The following is a 22,096-nucleotide window of genomic DNA, read 5'->3' as shown; positions in this document are numbered from 1 at the left end:
CTTCCTAATTATTCCCTAGGACAAAGACAGGAGCTCCCTAGAGATGAGAAACCAGATCTCTCTGGTGAGATCTGTTCTAGGAGAACTCGCCAGTGCTTCTGCTGTCTGATCATGACATTCAGTTTTAGATACTGAGGATGGCTCCTTATTATTATTTCACTTTTTTGTTCTTTTTCTCACGTTTTTTACTCCCCACCCCTACCAGCTGCACTTCTTATTTAGCAAATTTTTGGATGAGGAACAGCTTATTTTCCCCCTCTGTATCCTTAAAAGGCTGTGGCTTCTGATTCATATATTTTCCTTTTTTATTTTTTATCAAACTGAGGAAATTCTCCTGCCTCTCTAGTTTGCTGATAATTTTTTTTAATCATAAATGGATGTTGGATTTGGTCAAATGGTTTTTCTGCATCTCCTGATATGATCTCATGATTTTCCTTCTTATTACTTGAATTGATTTTTGTCCTTTTAGTACCAGTTTCTTGCTCCTTTACATACACTTATAATTTACTTTTGCTTTTTACAAGTTTTTCTCCCCTGAAAGGTGTGGAAGAAACTCATTACACATTTCAGACGCTTGCTGTGTTGTTAAATGGTGAAATTACTTTTTTTTTTTTTGGTACCAGCTATTGAAAACAAGGGCATTCAACCACTGAGCCACATCCCCAGCCCTTTTTATTTTTTATTTTGAGACACGGTTTTGCTAAGTTGCTTAGGGCTTAGCTAAGTTGCTGAGGCTGGTTTTGAACTTTCCATCCTCCTGTGTCAGCCTCCTGAGCTGCTGGGATAAGAGACCTGTGCCACCATGCCTGGAAAATATTGTTTTCTTTTGTATTATTTTCTGGTCTCTCAATGACTTTATTTATATGATACTTATCATAAAATCTATTTTTACTACTAAAATTTATTTGTTTAATTAATTTAAAAAATGTTTCAGATTTGGGCCTACTTTTTATTCTATTAGGCACAATGTCTGGTTTTATTCCTAGGTCCTTGATCCACTTTGAGTTGAGTTTTGTGCATGGTGAGAGATAGGGTCTTAATTTCATTTTGTTGCATATGGATTTCCTGTTTTCTCAGTACCACTTGTTGAAGAAGCTATCTTTTCTACAATGTAAGTTTTTTTGCCCATTGTCTAATATAAGATAACTATAGTTATGTAGGTTTGTCTCTGTGTCCTCTATTCTGTACCATTGGTCTACTAGTCTATTTTGGTGCCAATACCATGCCATTTTTGTTACTGTTGCTCTGTACTATAGTTTAAGGTCTGGTATAGTGATGCCACCTGCTTCACTCTTCTTGCTAAGGATTGATTTGGTTATTCTGGGTCTCTTATTTTTCCAGATGAATTTCATGACTTCTTTTTCTATTTCTATGAGGAATGTCATTGGGACTTTGATTGGAATTGCATTAAATCTGTATAGTGTTTTTGATAGTATGGTCATTTGACAATATTAATTCTGCCTATTCTAGAACAAGGTAGATCTTTCCATCTTCTAAGGTTTTCTTTAATTTCTCTCTTTAGTGTTCTATAGTTTTTGTTGTAGAGGTCTTTCACCTCTTTCATTAAGTTGATTCCTAAGTTCTTTTTTTTTTTTTTTGAGGCTATTGTAAATGGAGTAGTTTTCCTTTCAGAGGATTTGTCACTGATATACAGAAATGCCTTTGGTTTATGGGTGATCCTGCTACTTTTTTTTTTCTAAATTCATTTACTAGTTCTAGAAGTTTTCTGGTGGATTTTTTGGGTCTTCTAGGTATAGAATCATATTGTCAGCAAACAGTGCTAATTTGAGCTCTTCTTTTCCTATCTGTAACCCTTTAATTTCTTTCATCTGTCTAATTGCTCTGGTCAGTGTTTCAAGAACTATGTTAAATAGAAGTGGTGAAAGAGGGCATCCCTGTCTTGTTCCAGTTTTTAGAGGGAATGCTCCTAATAGAAGAAAAAGTAAGCCCAAATCTCCATCATGTGGGATTAGGCCCTGACTTCCTTAATAAGACTCCTACAGCACAAGAATTAAAATCAAGAATCATAAATGGGAGGGAATCAAACTAAAAAGCTTCTTCTCAGCAAAAGAAACAATCAGTGAGATGAATAGAGAGCCTACATTTTGGGAGCAAATTTTTACCCCTCACACATCAGATAGAGCACTAGTCTCTAGGGTATATAAAGAACTCAAAAATCTTATCACCAAAAAAAACAAACAAACAACCCCCCCCCCCACACACACACACAAAAAAAAAACCAAAACCCGAATAACCCAATCAATAAATGGGCCAAGGAATTAAAAAGACACTTCTCAGAAGATGATATACAATCAATCAACAAATATATGAAAAAAATCTCTAGCTATTATAGAAATGCAAATTAAAACTACTCTAGGATTTCAGCTCACTGCAGTCAGAATGGCAGCTGTTAAGAACACAAACAACAATAAGTGTTGGTGAGGATGTGGGGGAAAAGACACACTCATACATTACTGGTGGGACTGCAAATTGGCTCAACCAATATGGAAAGCAGTATGGAGATTCCTTGGAAAACTGGAAATGGAACCACCATTTGACCCAGCTATCCCTCTCCTTGGTCTATACCCAAAGGACTTAAAAACAGCATACTACAGGAACACAGCCACATCAATGTTTATAGCAGCCCAATTCACAATAGCTAAACTGTGGAACTAATCTAGATGCCCTTCAATAGATGAATGGAAAAAGAAACTGTGGTATATATATATACACAATGGAATACTAGTCAGCATTAAAAGAGAATAAAATCATGGCATTTGCAGGTAAATGGATGTGGTTACAGAAGATAATGCTAAGTAAAGTTAGCTAATCCCCAAAAAACAAATGCGAATGTTTTCTCTGATATAAGGAGGCTGATTCATAATGGGGTTGATGGGCGGGAGCACGGAAGGATTAGACAAACTCTAGATAGAGCAAGGGGGATGGAGGGGCAAGGAAAGGGTGTGGGGGTAGGAATGAGATGGGTATCATTACGCTAAGTACATGTATGAAGACACGAATGGTGTGACTCTGTGTACAACCAACTGAGATACGAAAAATTGTGCTCTCTATGTGTAATATGAATTGTAATGCATTCTGCTGTCATACACAACAAATTACAATAAAAACAATAAAAAAATGGTCCAGGACCTATTATGTGCCAGGCACAAAACAGACACTCATTCACTATTTAGTCTGAGGCTCCAGGTAATATGTCTTGCCCAGAGCCTAAGTTTAAACTTGTGATCGATCGCTCAGTAACAATTGAGAAATGGGACTTTTACTCACAGTTATTTAAATAATAAAAATGGCCACTACAGAGTTGGGAGCTTCCTTCTATGATCCTTTCTTCCCAAGTCTCATCCTATAGCATATTTATCAATTAATCAAGTATAGGTCTAATAACTGAGTATGTTTGATCATACATGGAAGGAATAGACATGGAGAATGAAGGAAGAAAAGAACTAGAGTGAGATATCTTCTCTAAGAGTCTAGAGTAGAAGAGTAACAACCTCTAAATTGATTCATGTTCTTTCTGTTTCTCTTCACTCCAGACAGAGGGGTCTTTCTAAAACATAGCACTGATTAAAAAAAAAAACAAAACAATTTAATAGTTTTTATTATGCTTGTAGAGTTATGCAATCATCACCACAATAAATTTTAGAACATTTTCCCATCCCCCAAAGAAACCCATACCTTTTAACTATTACCTCCCAATCTTCCCATCCACCTACCCAGCTCTAAGCAACCACCAAATGTTTTCTGTTTCTACAGAAAACTCTATTCTGAACATCTCATTTAAAGGGAATCATATACTCTGTGGTCTTCCATGACTGACTTCTTTCCAATTAGCATAATGTTTTCAAAGGTCATCCAGCTGTAGTACTCATTCCTTTTTATGGCTAAATAATATTCCACTGTACAATTATACCACATTTACCCATTCTTCAGTCAATGGATGTGGTTTTTCCCCCCTACCTTTTGGCTATTATGAATATTGCTGATGTAACCATTAATTTATAATTTTATATGCTTCTTTCCCATTTCTTTTTGGTATATATCTAGAAGTGAAGTTGCTAGGGCATGTAGTAACTCTATTTAAATTTCGGAGAAATTGTCACACTCTTTTCCAAAATGGCTGCATCACGTATTATTCCACCAGCTGTGTATGAGGATTCTTTTTTAAATTTATTTTTTAGTTGTAGATGGACACAATATCTTTATTTTGTTTTTTTTTTTTTTTTATGTGGTGCTGAGGATTGAACCCAGTGCCTCACACATGCTAGGTGAGCACTCTACCACTGAATCACAAGCCCAGCCCCTGTGGATTCTAATTTTACATATTCATGTCAACACTTGCTATTATCTGTCTTTTTTTATTATAGCCAAACTAATGGGTATGAAGTGCTATTATGCTTCTGGTTTGCATTTCCCATGTGCCTAATGATGTTGAACATCTTTTCTTTTGCTTATTGCTCATATGTGTGCCTTCTTTGGAGATATATCTATCTATTCAGATCCTTGGTCCACTTTTAATTTTTTTTTTTTTTGCTGATGCTTAGAATATTCCATATTCTTTTTTTCTTGTTGTTCTTCTTAGATATACATGACATTAGAGTGTATTTTGCCATATTATACATACATGAAGTGTAACTTATTCTAATTAGGATCCCATTCCTGTGGTTGTACATGATGTGAAGTTTCATTGGTGGTGTATTCAATATGAACATAGGAAAGTTATGTAGAATATTACGTATTCTTGATGCAAGTCCCTTATCAGATATATGATTTGCAAATATTTTTCCCATCTATGTTTTGTCTTTTCACTGTTTTGATGGTAGCCTTTGAAGCACAACATTCTCTAATTCTGTAGAGGTTCAATTTGTCTATGATTTTTTTCTTTTATTGCTTGTGCTTCTGTTGTCGCATTTAAGAAACCATTGTCAAATCCAAGACCAGGAAGATTTCCTCCTGTGTTTTTATAGCTTCAGCTCGCACATTTAAGTCTTTGATTCATTTCACGTTAGTTTTTTTCCTATGGTATAAGGTAAAGTCCAACTTTATTCTTTTCATGTGGATATCCAATTGCCTCAGCAACATTTGTTTAAAATATTATTTACTCTATTGAATTGTTTTGGCATCCTTGTCAAAAAGCAACTAAACATAAATTTGAGGGCTTATTTCTAGATTCTTAATTTTATTTCATTGATCTGTGTGCCAGCACCAAACCATCCCAACTGTTTATGGCTTTGTAGTACATTTTAAAATTGGAAAAGGCGAATCCTCCAGTATTGTTCAAGATTGTTTGGCTATTCTGTGTCTTTTGACTTTTCATATGAATTTTTTGAGTCAGCTTTTAGTTTCCATAAAGAATTAATTTGGAATCCTATTAAGATTAATCCTATTAATATTAATCCTATTAAGCTATTGATTAATTTGGTGAGTATTATCCTCTTTTTTTTTTTTTCGCTACCATGCAACAAAACTTTATTAACATTTTGGACAGGTTCAGCTATTACTGAAACTGGTAATTTCTAAACTTATATTGGGGCAAATGGCTATGTGCAGGATACGACTATCACTGTGCACCATGAACGCAGACAGAAGAATTAACAGCCACCCCTCAGACGAAGAACCAGGTGCAGGGTGGACTCTTTCTGGATGTTGTAGTCAGAAAGAGTGCGGCCATCTTCCAGCTGCTCCCCTGCAAATATGAGTCTCTGCTGGTCAGGGGGAATGCCTTCTGTATCCTGGATCTTGGCCTTCACATTCTCAATGATGTCATTGGGCTCCACCTCCAGGGTGGTGGTCTTGCCAGTCAGGGTTTTCACAAAGATGTGCATTTTGTCCAGGTCCAAAACTCTTCAGGCCAGTACCTGTTATCAAAGGCCAAGAGGCCGCCAACCACCAGTCACCGAGATCCAGCTGTAAAGCAACACACCATCACTCCACAGAACCACTTGGTACTGAACCTTATCATCTTAACAATATTAAGTTTTCTGTGAACATGGGATGTCTTTCCATTTCCTAGATCTTTTTAAACTTTTTTTTTAGAAAATTGTAATTTTCAGAGTAAAAGTTTTTCACTTTCCTTGTTAAATTTATTCCTAAATATTTAATTCTTTTTAATGCTGTTGCAAGTGGAATTTCTTACTTAATACCATATTTAGATTGTTCATTGAAAGTGTACCGAACTATAGTTGTTTTTGCATATTAACCTTTTATCCTACAATCTTGTTAAACTTACTTATCAGTTCCAGTAGTTGCGTAAGGGGTATTCCTTTGAATTTTCAGTATAAAAGATTATGTCATCTGCAAATAATGATAGTTTTACTTCTTCCTTTACAATTGGGTTGCCTTTTATTTGTTTTTCTTGCCTAATTGCCCTGGCTAGAACCTCCACACAATGTGGAATAGAATCAGTGAAAACTGACTTCTTCCTCTTTTTTATGATCTTAGGAAGATCATCTTTTACCATTAAGTCTAACATTAGCCATGGATTTCTCTTCACAGACTTTATCATGTTCAGCAAGTTCTCCATTCTTCCTAGTTTGGTGGTTTTTTTTTTAATCATGAAATTTTCAAAAGATTTTTCTTCATCTTTTTGAGATCATTATGTGGTCATATTTTTATTCATTCATGTGGTCACATTACTTGATTTTTAAATGTTAAACCAAACTTGCATTCCTAGAATAAATCTCACTTGATCATGAAACATAATTCTTTAGTTCTTTTATATGATGCTAGATTTGGTTTGCTAATTCTCCATTGAAGATTTTGTACCTGTTAATAAAGGATATTGTTCTATACTGTTCTTGGCCTGTGATGTCTTTGTCTTGGCTTTGGTATCTGGGTAATATTGGCCTCACATAATGTTTGAAGCGCTCCTTTGCCTTTTGATTTTGGGAAGCATTCATGAAAAATTGGTATTAACAATTCTGCAATATTTGGTAGAATTTGCTCAGTGAAGCCAGCACCAACTTTTTCATATGCCTGTTCAGAATTCTTCAGGGATTTCTGTGTTAGTCAGCTTTACATTGCTGTGACCAAAATACCTGACAAGAATAACTTCTAGGAGGAAAAGCTCATTTTGGGCTCACAGTTTCAAAGGTTCAGTCCATGACTGGCCAACTCCATTGCTCTGGGCCCAAGGTGAAGTGGAGCATCATGGCGGAAGGGATGGCAGAGGAAAGATGTCCAGCTTGTGACAGCTGGGCAGCACCAGAAAGAGACAGGAAGAGAGAGGAAGAGGCCGTAAACAGAGTGTAAGCCTTGCCCCTAGTTACCTACTTCCTCCAGTCATACTCCAGCTACCTACAGTTGCCTCTCAGAAGTCCCATCAAATTATCCATCAAGTGGATCAATCCAATGATGAGGTCCTGGCTCTCAAAATCTAATCACTCTGCCTCTGAACATTCCTGCACTGCCAAACGCAAGAGCTCCTCAGGGGACATTAAAGACCTAAACCATAACAATTACCAATTACCTGATGAATTAGATACAACATCCCATACTGTGCATTTATAATAGTATCTCCTACTGTCCCCAAGTTACAACCACTAACCCATCTGCCACTACTGATAGGCAACTTGTCCACAGGCTATATCCTGTACTTTTCCTCAGGATATGCTTCTCCTGTCTTTGTGTATAAGACTGCTCTCTCTCCCTTAAAACATCTCAAGTCTACCTATATCTCAAAACCCTTTCTTGATACTTCTGTTGAATTAGTTTAGATTTCCTTACAGTATTATTATAAATTTCCTTTAATTGTCATTTTTAAAAAAATCTTTCTATTGTCCTCCATAGCATAGGATTTATTGAAAATCCTTCATAATTGGCTTCTGCAATTAACTGATTTTGAAAAGCACCTTAATGGGAAAAGCCACATTCCAGTTAAATTGGAACCAGTTAGTTACTTTAGCCATGACACATAAGTATCAAATGCTATATGGAATCCACTATGAATAGAATTTCTCTGTGAGCTCTTTTTCCAATGTCAGAATAATTAAAAAGGATTTTGCTTGAGGACCTCATTATGAATGACTTCTCTGTGTTTCTCCATATTTCTGAGGGAAATTTGTCTTTAAAAAATTGATTCAGTACTGGGAGAGATTCTGCATGTCTTTTTGCTGACTTTCCAAGTCTCAAAATAATGATCTTCACAGTGGGGAATAACAACGGAGCTAATAGCAGGGCTACAACGGCAATAGTTTTCTAAACTTGATTTCTTCTTCTAATATTTAAAATAAAGTTTTTTGGTATTTTAAAGATGATACATAATTTTTCTGAGAAACCATACTAAGCAAGCAAACTTTGTAAACATAACATCTTAAATGTGTATAACACGAATTTTCAAATGTATGTGAAGATTACATTGTCTTAATATAGCTTTGAAATGTTTATGAGGAAATGAGAATTATATGGAACACGCTCAAAACCTTTATATGTTTTGCCATATTTTGAGGGGCTTATGACATGAGTGGGTTAGATTTTGCAACAAAGTATGCCCTGCACTGACATAGCTCATGCAAATCTCATTCCTAAATTTCATTAAGACAAAACCTTTAGTTTAGTGAATGATGAGTCGAGAAGGAAACCAAGATACAGTTATAACAGACACATGCCACCGATCTATACTATCATGTAAATATTGTGACTAGAGCCATATAACTTTAGCTGACTTCAACGATATCGCCAGCTTTGCTCCAACATTAGCCATGTTGGTATTGATTCCACTATTACTATGATAAAAAAAATAACAACATCCATTTATTGACACTTACTGTGTACTTGAGACAATACTGGGCACTTATCACCTAGCTCACAACCAACCAGCAAGGACACTATTTATATTAGCAAGGTGTATTAGTTGGCTTGTTATGCTATGACACCCCTAATCCTCGCAAAAACAAAGAACAAACAACAACAACAAAAAACCCTGACATAAACAACGTAAGGGTGGAAAGATTTATTTTGGCTTATGGTTTCAGTTTGTGGTTGGCTGCCTCCATTGCTTTGGGGCTGAGGTGAGGCAATATTTTGATGGAAGGGTGCAGCAGAAAGCTGCTCAGCCAGGAAGCAGCCAGGAAGCAGAGAGGGGTGGGGGAAGGGGCCAGAGACAAGATAGAGTTCCCACGGTCATAGTCCCAAAGACCTACTCCTTCAATTAGACAGCACCTCCCACAACCCCACCACCTCCCAGTAGTCCATTCAGCCACCAATGGGTTAATCCAGTGATGAGGTCAGAGCCCTCCTGATCCAATCACTTCCCAAAAGCCCCCCGACTGAACATTGCATATTAGGGACCCAGTGTTCAGTGCATAAGTCTTTGGGGAGACATTTCATATCTAAACCACAAGACTAGAATTCAGTTCAATTGTGAGCCACAGAAACCTAAAAAAACCTGACATCTTAACAAGAGAGAATTTTATTATCTTCCATAAAAGTCTAGAGGTAGGCATCCTAGGGCTGGTTCTCTTCCACAAAGTCCTTAGGGACTCAAGCCTTTTCCCTTGTAATTGACCACGAGCTGCGATGTCAAAAGAAAAGAAAGGAATAAGATAAAGAAAATCTTAGTTCTAGCTATTTAAGAGGCTGAGGTAGGAGGATCACTTAAGCCTAGGGAGTTCAAGTTCAGCTCATCTCTTAAATAAATGTTTTTTTTTTTTTTTTAAAGAAAGCAAAAAAGAGATGTATTCATTTTTTTAAGGAAGTTTCCTACTGTATGGTAGTTCACTTAGACTTTATTGGAAAGAACTTAGTCACATAAACACATTTAGGTGGCTGGCCATATACCTAACTAAAAAATTGGAGCTCTAAAACATGGAGCAAGGATGACAATAAAATACTGGGATAATTAGATTTCTTCTCTATCACTATATTATCAACTCTGTTTTATAAATAAGGAATCTGAGCCTTAGAACTATTAACTTCCCTAAAGTTACCTGGTTGATAAATGAGAAGAGGATTTAAAACTACATCTGTCTATCTGAAATGACAATGTTCTGGGGCCGGAGCAAAGAGGGTGGGAGTAATCACAATTTCTTTTAAAATATGTCCTTAAAAATTGCCTCAGTTAGTTATTGCCATGTAACAAACCATGCCCAACTTGAACAATAATTTATTTAGCCCATCATATCATTCATGCATGGCTGATCTTTGCCTGGAGATACACCAGAGGCTGACTGACCTATGACCTCGACTGGGACAATTTGATATTGCTACATATGACCTCTTATCCTCCATCAGGCTACCCTGGGGTGTTCTTGTGTCATAGCACAGGTCCAAGAAAGAGAAGAAAAGCATAGATGCCTTCTGGAGGCATAGTTTTATAGCTGGCTCGATGTCTTGGTCAAAGTAAATTAAAAGGCCAAACTATATTCTGAGGTGAGGAAACAGACTTTATCTCTCTCTCTCTCTCTCTCTTTCTCTTTCTCTCTCTCAGTACTGGGGATCAGACACAGGAGTACTTAACCACTGAGCCACATCATTAGCCCTTCTTATTTTTTATGTTGAGACAGAGTCTGACTAAATTGCTTAGGGTCTCTCTAAGTTGCTGAAGCTGGGTTTGAACTTGCAATTCTCCTGCCTCAGCCTCCCAAGTCACTGGGATTATGGGTGTGCACCACTGAACCTGGCCAGACTCCATTTCTTGATGAACTGCAAAGTCACCTTGCAAAGATTCATGGGTACAGAGAAACCACTAATTGTGGCAGTGAATACCATAAATCTACCACATTGCTAATAAAAGTTATGATTAGAATTGAAAATGGTAAAGATGAGCTTCAATAAAAAGCTTGAACATACTGTCATTTTTTAGCCTGCAGTTATGTTCTTCATAGAGAAACCTGTGCTCTACAATAGTTCTATTCAGCAGTCGTAGACACAAGCATAAATACAGAAAAAGGTCCTTGAGTCTTGCAATATTTTCTTCTGTTAGAAACCAGGATTAAGTCTAAGAAGGGATAGAAAGAGTCTTTGGATAAAGACTTTTCATTGTTCTTTGAAACTGTACTTGTCCTAGGTTGCACTTTTCTTTAAAATGTGTTGTTAAATCTTGATAAAAGGCTGGGGATATAGCTCAGGTGGTAGAGTGCTTACCTTGCATGCACAAGGTCCTGGGTTCAATTCCCAGCACCACCTAAATAAATAAATAAATAAATCTTGATTAAAAAGTGTGTATGTGTTTTGGGGTTCTTGAGAAAGAGACTGAAAAAGGAATATAATTTTACATTCTTCATGATTGGTATAGTTTTTTCCTTCATTCACTTAACAAAATGTGCCACGATGCTCCGCCCTGAGATACAGTGAGGAACAAACTGGCTCCTTCTCTCAAGGAGTCTGCTGCTCTGGGTTAGGAACTGGCTTGTCGACTGAATAGTCATACGAATAAATACATCATGACAAAAGTGATATAAAAAATCATGGGATAAGGTGCTCTGTTGTTGTTCCTCTCTTAGAAAAAGATGTTCAAGTCAAAATCTGTAGGGCGAGTGAGACCTGAGAGAGGGTAGAGGAGAGAGAGCCTTCCAGGCAGAGAATCTGAAAGGTCCCAAAGTGGTGGGAAGCCCAGCAGTTATGAAGGACTGAAAGAAAGCCACTGGAGCTGGGCACAGGGGGTGAGAGGACGTGGGTTATGAGATGAGACGGAAGGGCTAAAAGCCATCAGGTTACATCAGGGCCCTAGGCCTTGAGAGACTTCAGTTTTTATCCTCAGCACAAAGAGCAGCCATACGAAGTGACACCAGTAGGTCTGAGTTTCCAGGGTCCCTTTGGGGTTAGGTCCAAGATGGGATAGGTAAAGGCCAAGGTAGGAGGCTATTTCAGCTCTGATAACTTGAACATGGATGGTGACGAAGAGGGGGAAAAAAGCTGAATTACTCAGGAGATTTTGGGGTTAAAATTGATAGACCTATGTACTGTGTTGCCCTGGGAAGTAAAGAAAACGTGTTATATCTAACCTTCCACCCTTCCCAGCAGCCACACCAGCGTGGTCTCTCTCTTGGTACACGTTGAGCCAATAGCATAAACAATGGTGTCAGCCTGCCATCCCAGGTCTAGGATTTAAGAGACCTTGTATGTTTCTACTTGTGCTTTTGAGGTTCAGCCATTATCCTGAATGGAACACCCCCAGACTGGCCTGTTAGTCTGAGAAGTATGAGAGACATATGGAGTAGATCTATCCTACAGACCTCCAGCAAGAAGCAGAGATAGGTAGGCTGCTGAAACCTAAGACACATTTACCTAATTGAGCCCAACCTGTATGAGCCAAAATTCAACTAACTTCTAGATACATGAGTGATAAGAAAATGAATATTATTTTAAATATTGAAATCTGAAATGGTTTGTTACGCAGCAATAACTGATGGATACAAGAAGAGTCAAAAACTGCTCTTAGGGGCTGGGATGTGGCTCAGTGGTAGAGTGTCTGCCTGGCATGTACAATACACTGGATTTGATTCTCAGCAACCCCCCCCCCCGCCCCAACACACACACACAATTGCTCTTGGCCTTTCAGCCTGCAAAATTGAGTGGATGGTGATATCACTCACTTCAGTTTTCCATTTCTGATCTCTAAATGCCTTTCTTTCCTGGGCATAATTTTCCCAGTCCTTTTCCTGCCACATCTACTATTACTGTCACTTAGTCCCTAGAGTCCAAGGTAAATAGTCAGCTAAGTAGGAGGAAGGACACAAGGTGGGTGCTATGGATTGAATTGTGTCCCTTTAGAATTCATATGTTGAAATTCCAACCCCCCTGGGCTGGAGTTGGGGCTCAGTGGTAGTGCGCTTGCCTAGCACAGGTGAGGCACTGAGTTCGATCCTCAGCACCACATAAAAAGTAAATAATAAATTTAATAAATAAAGGTTAAGTTCTTTAAAAAAAGAAAAATAAGAAAGAAAAAAAAATTCCATCCCTCAATGTGACTTAGAATGGGGCTCAGATCCAATAGGATTAGTGTCCCAATAAAAGGAGGAAGAAACACAACAGAGAGTCTCCCTATCTCTCCTTGTGGGAGGTGCACAAAGGAGAGGTCAAGTGAGCACACAGTGTCGGTGGCTGCCTATAAGCCAATAAAAATGGCTTCAGAATGAAATCTACCTCACCTCGGTCTTGGGCTTTGCAGCTTCCAGAACTGTAAAAAATACATTTCTGTTGTAAAATGTTTACAGTTGGCTTAAAAGCCATCTGGTGGAGGATGACAAAAGACAGCTCTGTCACGGAAAAGCCATAGGTTGGTAACATGTGAGCATCTCTTAGAATGACAACCTTCAGACAAGTCAGATGCTATTCTGCTCTCATTGGCCTAGTCAAAGTTCACAAAGTGATGATCAACCTTTTCCAAAGAGTCTGTATTTTAGCATAATACACAATCTTGAAAAAAATTCAAGTTCATAGTAATGTGAGGGGAAAGCACAAACATCGACTACTGTTGAACCCACATATTTCACTGTTCCAATTATGGAGGAGACATTCCTGGAACAAGACCCCCATCCCTATCCAAAGTCCAGCTTATTTTTTAAAAAGAATGAAAAATGTTGAGGTCTCAGGATGCTTTTTCTTTTCTTTCTTTTTCTTTTACCCCTGATGACCCAACTCAGTTCCTTTTTTTTAATTATTATTATTATTATTATTATTATTATTATTATTATTATTAGAGAGAGAGAGAGAGAGAGAGAGAGAGAATCTTAATATTTATTTTTTAGTTTTCGGCGTACACATCTTTGTTTGTATGTGGTGCTGAGGATCGAACCGGGCCGCACGCATGCCAGGTGAGCACGCTACCGCTTGAGCCACATCCCCAGCCCCCAACTCAGTTCCTTTTAAAAGCTGATTTGCAAAAAGATTCCCAAGATCTCGTTATTTGAATTTTGTTTTCCTTTTTCATTGCTAAGGATATGCACTGCGATGGGTATAGAGATAATTCAGGTGAAAGAAAAGAATTCCTTCATCTCTTTTGTGTGTGTGTGTCCAAAAGGAGGGCTTGCCTAAAACCATGAAACGGCACACATTAAATCTTACCTGCTGCCTTTTAAAATGAAACCTACTTTCATAACATGGCATAGAATGTTCTCCCCTTCCTCCTTTTTTAAAAAAAAATTTTTAGATGGCACAGCATATTCTTAACATTCTTGCTCCTTACCACCTAAGAATTTCATACCAGTAACTACTGGAAAGTTTGTGTCAAGCTTAAAGAAGTTCTTTGATGAAGTTCTGACTGATTAAATTCCATTTGCACAGTGTGTGTGTGTGTGTGTGTGTGTGTGTGTACGTGTCACAGACAGAAGACACAGAAAAACACAGAAAGCAGTTGTAGTGACTTATTTCTATGGCTGAACTGTTGACTGGTTTAATTTTCATTTAACAGTTCTTTGAGACATTTGACTCCTTTGGCCCCTTAGAATGTGGTCTTTTATAACTTCCTCCCTTTTCCCTGAATGATTTCTGTCCATCATGGGGGAAGGCAGAATTATTCCTAATGGGTTTTCGATTTGTTCTTCAGACTCCCGGTTTTTAGTAAGCACACAAAAAAACTATTCATGCACATTGCTACCTTACACTAAATGTTCTTTGTTAAGTTAAATTCTACGGGCTGGGCAGCATAAACATTCAAGAAAAAAAAATCATTGTACAACTGTTCTAAGAATCTGGCGCCAAACATTTCTGTGAGGTTTGTTTAAATAAGAAATGCAGTCAAAGAGAGACGTTTTTCACGGCGATCATGGCCTTGGCCACAGAGGACGCATATTTGAGTCTTGGTCGTTGCAGAAGTATGAAGGAGCCTGTCAATGGAGCTTTCCTCCAGGGACGCTCCTACGTGAAGTTTTCTTCACTTTGGAACTTCTTCAGATTTTAGGGTTTTTTTTAAGGATAGTTTTAGCTTTTTCAGACTTTGAGCATGTCAGCACTTGAGCAGAAGATTGGGAGAAAAGCAGCTGGAAGTGAAAATAATTTGCTTTCGGAACTCAGGCAATTTTCATGTTTTTATATATTAGTTAAAATAAATTTAATTAATAAGAAGAATAATTTTAAAAAGAACTCAGGCAGAGCTTCTGTGAAATCATGCTGTTTGGTGATTTTCCATCGAGTGGATTCTTTTCTTTTTTCTTTTTTAAAATTTTTCATATTATAGTGGCAAAATTTTTTTCCATTCTCTTTTTTTAATTTAAATTTATTTTGATTAATTAAATAATTAATCTTACAGTAGAATGCATTTTGACATATAGCACACAAATAGAGCACCACTTCTCATTCCTCTGGCTGTACATGGTTCAGCGTCATCAAATGGATTCTTGTTTTCTAGCCATGGCACTCTGTGGCGTTGTCCTCTGAAATGTCTGGTGCTGAGGATTGCACTGCACAGAGTTGGGGGCGACATTCTTTTTTTCTGGGCTGCACCCCCATGGTTTCTGTCAATCATCCCTTTCCCCAACCCAACTGCCCTTTCCCTGACTCATTCTCCTGCTCAGACCTCTGTGACTCTCACCTTGCTACCAGTTAGGACCCAGGTATTCATTTCATCTTGGAATTTAATATCATACTTCATATTCTTTACCAAAGCATTCATAGACTCAGAAGATGTTTAGAGTTGACTGAGTTATTTATTCATTCCTTTCTTCATTCATTCATGTGTTCTTCACCTATTTGTGTTTTGTCCCGAGGACCACAAGCAGCTGCCTTTCTAGCTGTGGGGACAGACATTCAGAGAAGCAATTAAAACCAGTGAAATAAATTCAGCAATGGAAGTGCGAGCGGAGTACAGTTGAAGCATAGAGGAAGTCGTTTGTCAGTTCTGGGGAGGAGATGGTAGCCATGGCGGGTCACACTGAGAAAGTAGGCGTAGGAACAATGTTTCTATCCCAGGGAACAACACTTGCAAACAGTGGAAGAAGCTGAGGGGCAACTAGAGGCTGAGAATGGTCACAGGGTATACTGTGAGCAGGGAAGCCACTGCTGATGGCCGGAAATGCTGGGACAACATTGAAAAGAACCTTGATTGACACACAAGGAAATTTGGATTTTAAACTAGAGACAAAGGAAAATTATTAAAGATTTTTTTTTTTGTTAGCAAAGGACTCTGGATCTAAGGATTATAGATGGGGTGGGAGAAGCAATCAATGAGATTCAAATCAGGGAAGAGAGAGAGAGAGACTAACACGAGTGCAGGCAACAGATGAAGGCCTGAGCCTGGAGAGACTCTGGGCATAAAGGCAGGGATGATCAGGACTCAGAGACTAAGTGGGTGGAGAGAGGAGAGGCTTTAAATGTATAAATGGTGTGGCTCTACTTCTTGTACAACCAGAGAAGTGAAAAATTCTGCTCCATTTGTGTACAATGACTCCAAAAACTTTCTACTGCCATGTATAACTGATTAGAATGAATAAAAAATAATTCAGTTTTCTCTGGCTTCCTTGATTTCGATTTCCTTGATTGGAAATTGGGTTATTAATAGAGTAGGTTAAGAGTGAATGAAATGATAAGTTTTGTGCTCCTCAGGTTTAAATCCATGATAGAGAAGTCTGAGAGGAGAAGGTCCAGGACAGAGTTGTGGGATACTCCATATTGAAGGACATCATTGGCAGTTATCTTGTTAGCTATGACTCAGTGATTTAAAATTTTGCATTATACCTAAGAGTGCAACTAGAATTGAGAACCACAGATGAAGACCCACACTGTTCCACCACAGATGGCACCTGAGTTCCAGCACGGTGGAATGATTTTTCCAAGGTTACTGAGGAGATGAGTGAGGCTCAGGCTCCTAAGACATTTCTTTCTTCTCTTGAACCCTTACTTCTCCACCAGATTTGTCTTAGTTAAGTTATATTTATTTGTTTGTTTATTTATTTATTTATGTGCTTGGGATTGAACCCAGGGCCTCATACATACTCCACCCCTAAGCTCCTCCCCTAATTCCATTTGCCTAATTTAGATTTTAAAGCCACCAAGGAAGGTCTTCACTTCCCCCTTGTGTTTGCAACAGGCCATCAGTTATTCTAGTAAATTCTGGCTGAGTGGTGGAGGTGATGGATTGAGAGAGACGTGTCTCGCAAGTTGTTGACCCTGGTTTCCCAACAGTTCTGTCTCATCAGTAGAGCGAAAATGTATTTTCCCTGGCTCGGCCTTTATCATCCTGCCTAGCAGCTTTTTTTGCAGAATCTAGTCTTTGGTCTAATGTCTTCATATATAATCTGGACCATGGAATAGAAAAGTGCCTGTATTTTTTGTAAGAGATGCTGTGTGGGAGAAAAATAGATGGAGGCATCTTCAAGACATCTTCAAGAATTTGGGGGTGATGCAGAAATGAAAGATAAGATCATTGTGTTTAGGGAAATTTGAACCTCACTGGTTGTGAGAGATCCTACCCAGTGAATACCAGTGAATACTCTCTCTTTCAAGCACACAGACCTCTTGGAATTAATCACTTTAATGACAGTAGTGACTTACTTTGACCAATGAAATGTTAGCATAGCAATGTGGAATAAATATGTGAAACCTCTCCAATCTTCATGCTTTCTTTCCCTGCCCCAGAAAACCTGAAGCTGTGTCTTGAGATGATGATGCTCATAGTAGAACTTCTGCCAGCCTGGGCCATGGAGCAAGCATGACCAGCAGAGCCCTTCTGCTGACCAGGTGGGAAGTGTAGTGTGAACACAACTCAGCAACAAACCCCTAAACTGTTGCTTTAAGCCACTGAGACTTGAGGATGATTCATTTACTGCAGCATAATTTAACTTCATCTGAATAATGCACAGGTCAATAAGAAAAATGCACAGGAGGCTGGCAGCTAAGAACATAACCTGTGCGGTGTTGCGAAAGGGGATGGCCTTGGAGGCCTGGAGTCATAGAAAGCAATGCTGGTCCACTGGGATAACAGGACAGGACTCAGTAGAGTTCAGTAGAAAGTTTTAGTAGAAAAATTCATGGTCATGCACTTGGAGTTGAAAAGCGAACATGTTCAAAGGCATGGTGCCAAGCACTCAAAGGCAGTTGGCTGGAAAATTGAAAGTATAGCTTTAGTTGATAGCCAGTTGACCGGGAGGAATTGTCACAACCCTGCAGTTCCGTTGATTGAAAAAAAATGCAAGCAGAGAACTGTGGCAAATAAAAAGCATGTCTGTATCATGAGGTAATTGTCACATTGCTCTCTGCACTGACCAGAGTGCTCTGCAGCAGGGAGCTGGGGTTGCTCCAGGCTCCATAGTTCAATGAGAATTGAGAGAATGTGGAGCAAGTTCAGAGCGGAAAGCGAAATAGTCATTCAGTGATCAGCAAACAAGGGCTAAAGGAGCTGGGATTATAAATACGCTAAAGCTTAGAGAGCAGACACTTAAGTCAGGGATGACTTAAGAAACGTCAGCATTGGACTTAAACTTCAGAAGAGCCACTGTGTGGAGAATGATGGCTGTTTTTTCTCTGTTGCCAAGGACACAAAAAAGAATGGGCTTATTAAAGTTAAACAGATGGAAGAATTTCCTGCCCCCTAGGGTTGTTCGACACCAGATAGGATAGGAGATTTCTCTCTGAAGTTTACAAAAAAAAAAAAGAAGTGTTCTTTTGAATGTAATGGATTTCCCTGGTCCCTTCTGATGCTAAGGGATGGAAGGTCCTCAGTCTCTTCTGCTATGACCTGGGTAGATGGATGATGCCCAGTTTGGGACCCTCTCTGTGGGCCTGCTAAACTAATGTGTCCTGCACACCTTCCAGCAGGCTACCAGAAGCTACGTCCTTTCCTTCTTCCCAAGGAAGTACATCCTAAAACCAGTTAAGAGCCATGTGATGATAATCAGGAAAATCTCAACTCCTCTTAAAAAAAAAAAAAAGGAAAGAAAGGTAATAGTTTTGAAAATGTCAGTCTTAACTATAGTTTGTAAAAATAATGTGTGATATGATCATTCAACGTTTAACAAATATTTATTAAGTGAGGCATGTGTGTGTGTGTGTGTGTGTTGATGTGTGTATCTACAGCTAGATCAATGTGTAGTTACAATTCCTCATGATAAATGCTATTATATGGGAAATATGACATGCTATGAGGCCGTGGAGAAGGGCTGATTAGCTAGTACTTGGAAAGCATGCCCAAGCTGAGATGCATAGGATGAATACAAGAGAATCAGCCAATAGAAGAGGTGGGAGAACAAGGCAGGGGAGCTGCGTGCGTGCGCGTGAAGGCTCGGGGCTGGAAGTACACAGAGGAATTGAGAAATGGAAAGATACCTGAATGTAGTACTGGGGCAGAATGGAAGTGGGTGACAGTAGGAAAGAACGCTGGCATGCAGGAGGCCAGAACTCTTGGGATCATATCAGTCATGTTAATAAGCTCTTGGATTTCATCCCAGAATATACTAGGACCATGGAACTATTTTCTGGGGTGAAAGGATGTTATCAGGTTTATGTTTCAGAAGGAGGGAACTTGGCATTGAGGGACTTTGGCATTAATCTAGTCTGAATTTGAATCTATGGTCCATGTTGTTAGTTTTAAGATTTTCTTTTTCTTTTTTTTTGGTACTGGGGATTAAACCCAAGGGTGCTTAACCACTGAGCCCCATCCCCAGCCCTTTTACATATTTTATTTAGAAGCAGGGTCTTACTGAATTGCTTATGGTCTCACTAAATGGCTGAGGCTGGCTTTGAACTGGCGATCCTCCTGCCTCAGTCTCCTGAGCCGCTGGGATTACAGGTGTGTGCCAAGATGCCCGGCTAGTTTTAAGATCTTTGACAAATTAATTAATCTTACTTTCTTTATCTGTAAGAGAGAGATAATTATGTCTATATGGAAAGGTTGCTATGAGGATAGATTTACACATTGTATGGAAAGTGTCTGCAAAGTGTCTGATAGCCTGGAATAGGTGCTCAACAAACATCCATTCCTTCTCTACAAATTCCTAGTAAATTAGCAAATGGTAAATGCAATTGACATGATACAGAATCAAATGCTTTTTTTTTTTTTTTTTCATTTTAGAGTGATTATTAAATGGTAGTTTCTACAATCCTCTTAAAACTATAGAGACCAGACTAGATTTTCCTACGGTCCTTTAATCATCTTTGTGGTTCTTTGCATAACTCTCTCCAATTTTTCAAAATTCCACTTCAATTGTGGCGACCACAGCTAGATTAGTCACCGTAGAGAACTCATTATAATTAGATCAACACTGTGCAGTCACTTGGGCGGCTGGCTCAGCCATGTAAACCCAGTCAGCCGGTCCCCATCGACAAATAGGTTGTGTTCCAGGAGTTCATTAGTAAGTTGGTTGTTTGGAACACAGAAAGCCTTTCCCCATAGAAACAGAATTATAGATGGTGGCTTGTTTCCCAGGCCAGTGCACAAAAATCTATTTAATGCACATGCAGCTGAATCAGGGCCTGGCAATGATAGTTCCTCAAGCCCTTGACTTGCCCAGGCCCCAGTGGAATACCCAATCCGTCGGAACTCCTAGAATCTTCAAACCTCAGGCAGCCAACCCTGGGCCTCTCAGGCAGCCAATCCTGGGCCCCGGGAGGGAAGTGAGAACTAGACTGTCAGTTTAAGAGTGAGAAACATTTGCAGCAGGATTATGAAGGGCACTTGTTTGAAATGCGCTTGATCTGCAGTTCTGCTTGTTATTATATAAGCAAGTAATTTAGAACCATCTTAAGATAAACACACCCACTATTATTATGGGTACTTCACCTAAAACTACATAAATTGTCTTTGAGCCTCACAAAACTCCTTTTAGAAATATCTTCTTCCCAGTCCTCCCGTTTTTAAGGAGACTGTGCGTGGCGCAGGAGCAGGCAGGTAGAAGGTGGAGGACTGGTGTGGTAGTCTTGGCTTTCAGGCTTGCAAAGCCAATTTTTTTTTTTTTACTGCGCAACACCGCCTCCCAGTGGAATGTGCTTGACACATACCCTAGCATCACTAAACCAACCAAGTGTATTCTCAGAGGAAAGTAACAAGTTCTTCATTCATCTGTCCAACAAAGAATCTTTGAGTGCTTCCAGTGAGTTAGGCCTGGGGAACACAGAATCAAATTAGACTCGGTGTTCTCCCAGAGTGGCTGGGAAATAGAACAAGTAAGTCAACGATTGAAATCAACAAGACAAGAAAATGATATAAAAAAGAGATTACACAGAAACCAAGAAGATACAGATTAGTGAGACTAGGGTGGTAGAAGTGAACAAGGAAGTTTCCTGGGGGAGGTGAGCTAAGCTGATTTTTTTTTTTTATGGTATTGGGGACAAACCCAGGGGTGCTCTACAACTGAGCTATATCCCTGCCCCTTTTAATTTTTTTTTTGAGATGCAATCTTGCTAAGTTGCCCAAGTTGGCATTAAACTTGTGATCCTCCTGCTTCAACCCCCCAAGTCACTGGAATTACAGGCATGTACCACTGTGCTCAGCCTGAGCTGAGTTTTGAAGGATGAGTTAGGGTTAGATGTAAAGCTATAATGACAACAGGTCAAAGAGCATCCTGTGCAGAAGAAACAGTAATATTTAAATGCATGGGAACATGAAACACCAAAAAAATAAAAAATGTCAAGCATTTCTTTAACTCCTCTGCTTTGGTGATAAGTCAGCCTCATGTAAAACAGAGATGCCAAGCTGACCTTGTGAGATGGGCAAGTGAAAATTATATTTCAGTATAGCTTTAATATGCCTTTCCTTGATAGTAACATTTTTATATTCTTAATATATTTAAAGTATATATCCACTTTTTTCTTTTTTTGCACTGGTGGGGATTGAACCCAGCACCTTATGCTTGCTAAACACTGAACTCTACCACTGACCTACAATCCTAGCTTATATCTTTTGATTTTTAAAAAACATCTTCTAAAGACTTTCTCCAGAGACTAGGGTTGTGGCTCAGCAGTAGAGTGTTTGCCTTACTCATGCAAGGTGCTGGGTTCAATCTTCAGCACCACATTAAAAATAAATAAATAAATAAAATAAAGGTATTGTGTCCAACTACAACTAAAAAAAATATTAAAAAGAAAGACTTTCCCAAGTTCTATGATTATTAAGAAAAAATGAGGTTCTAATTTGACTTTAAATCCTTGCTTCACCCAACATGTATTTCAGGCTACCGCATCCTAAGGAGGCATTTCCCAGCCTGTCTGC

The 22,096-nt window shown here is 38.8% G+C and overlaps 1 protein-coding gene across 1 annotated transcript; it reads right to left on the bottom strand.

The window, feature by feature from the left end:
* Nucleotides 1-5,603: 5,603 nt before the first annotated feature.
* On the bottom strand, nt 5,604-5,843 carry LOC114106166 (ubiquitin-like). The gene has a single exon (XM_027952999.2). The coding sequence runs from the start codon at nt 5,841-5,843 to the stop codon at nt 5,610-5,612; it is 234 nt and encodes a 77-aa protein (XP_027808800.2). The 3' UTR covers nt 5,604-5,609.
* Nucleotides 5,844-22,096: the final 16,253 nt, after the last annotated feature.

This window comes from Marmota flaviventris, chromosome 15 (assembly GCF_047511675.1).
Source record: "Marmota flaviventris isolate mMarFla1 chromosome 15, mMarFla1.hap1, whole genome shotgun sequence".
In the NCBI taxonomy this organism is placed as follows: Eukaryota; Metazoa; Chordata; class Mammalia; order Rodentia; family Sciuridae; genus Marmota; species Marmota flaviventris.
Note: the sequence above shows the minus strand (reverse complement) of the source record. Positions and strands in the feature narration are given on the sequence as shown.

Bases quoted from the DNA above. Each gene is read 5' to 3' on its own strand.
- LOC114106166 (XM_027952999.2), bottom strand. From the start codon at position 5,843: ATGCACATCTTTGTGAAAACCCTGACTGGCAAGACCACCACCCTGGAG.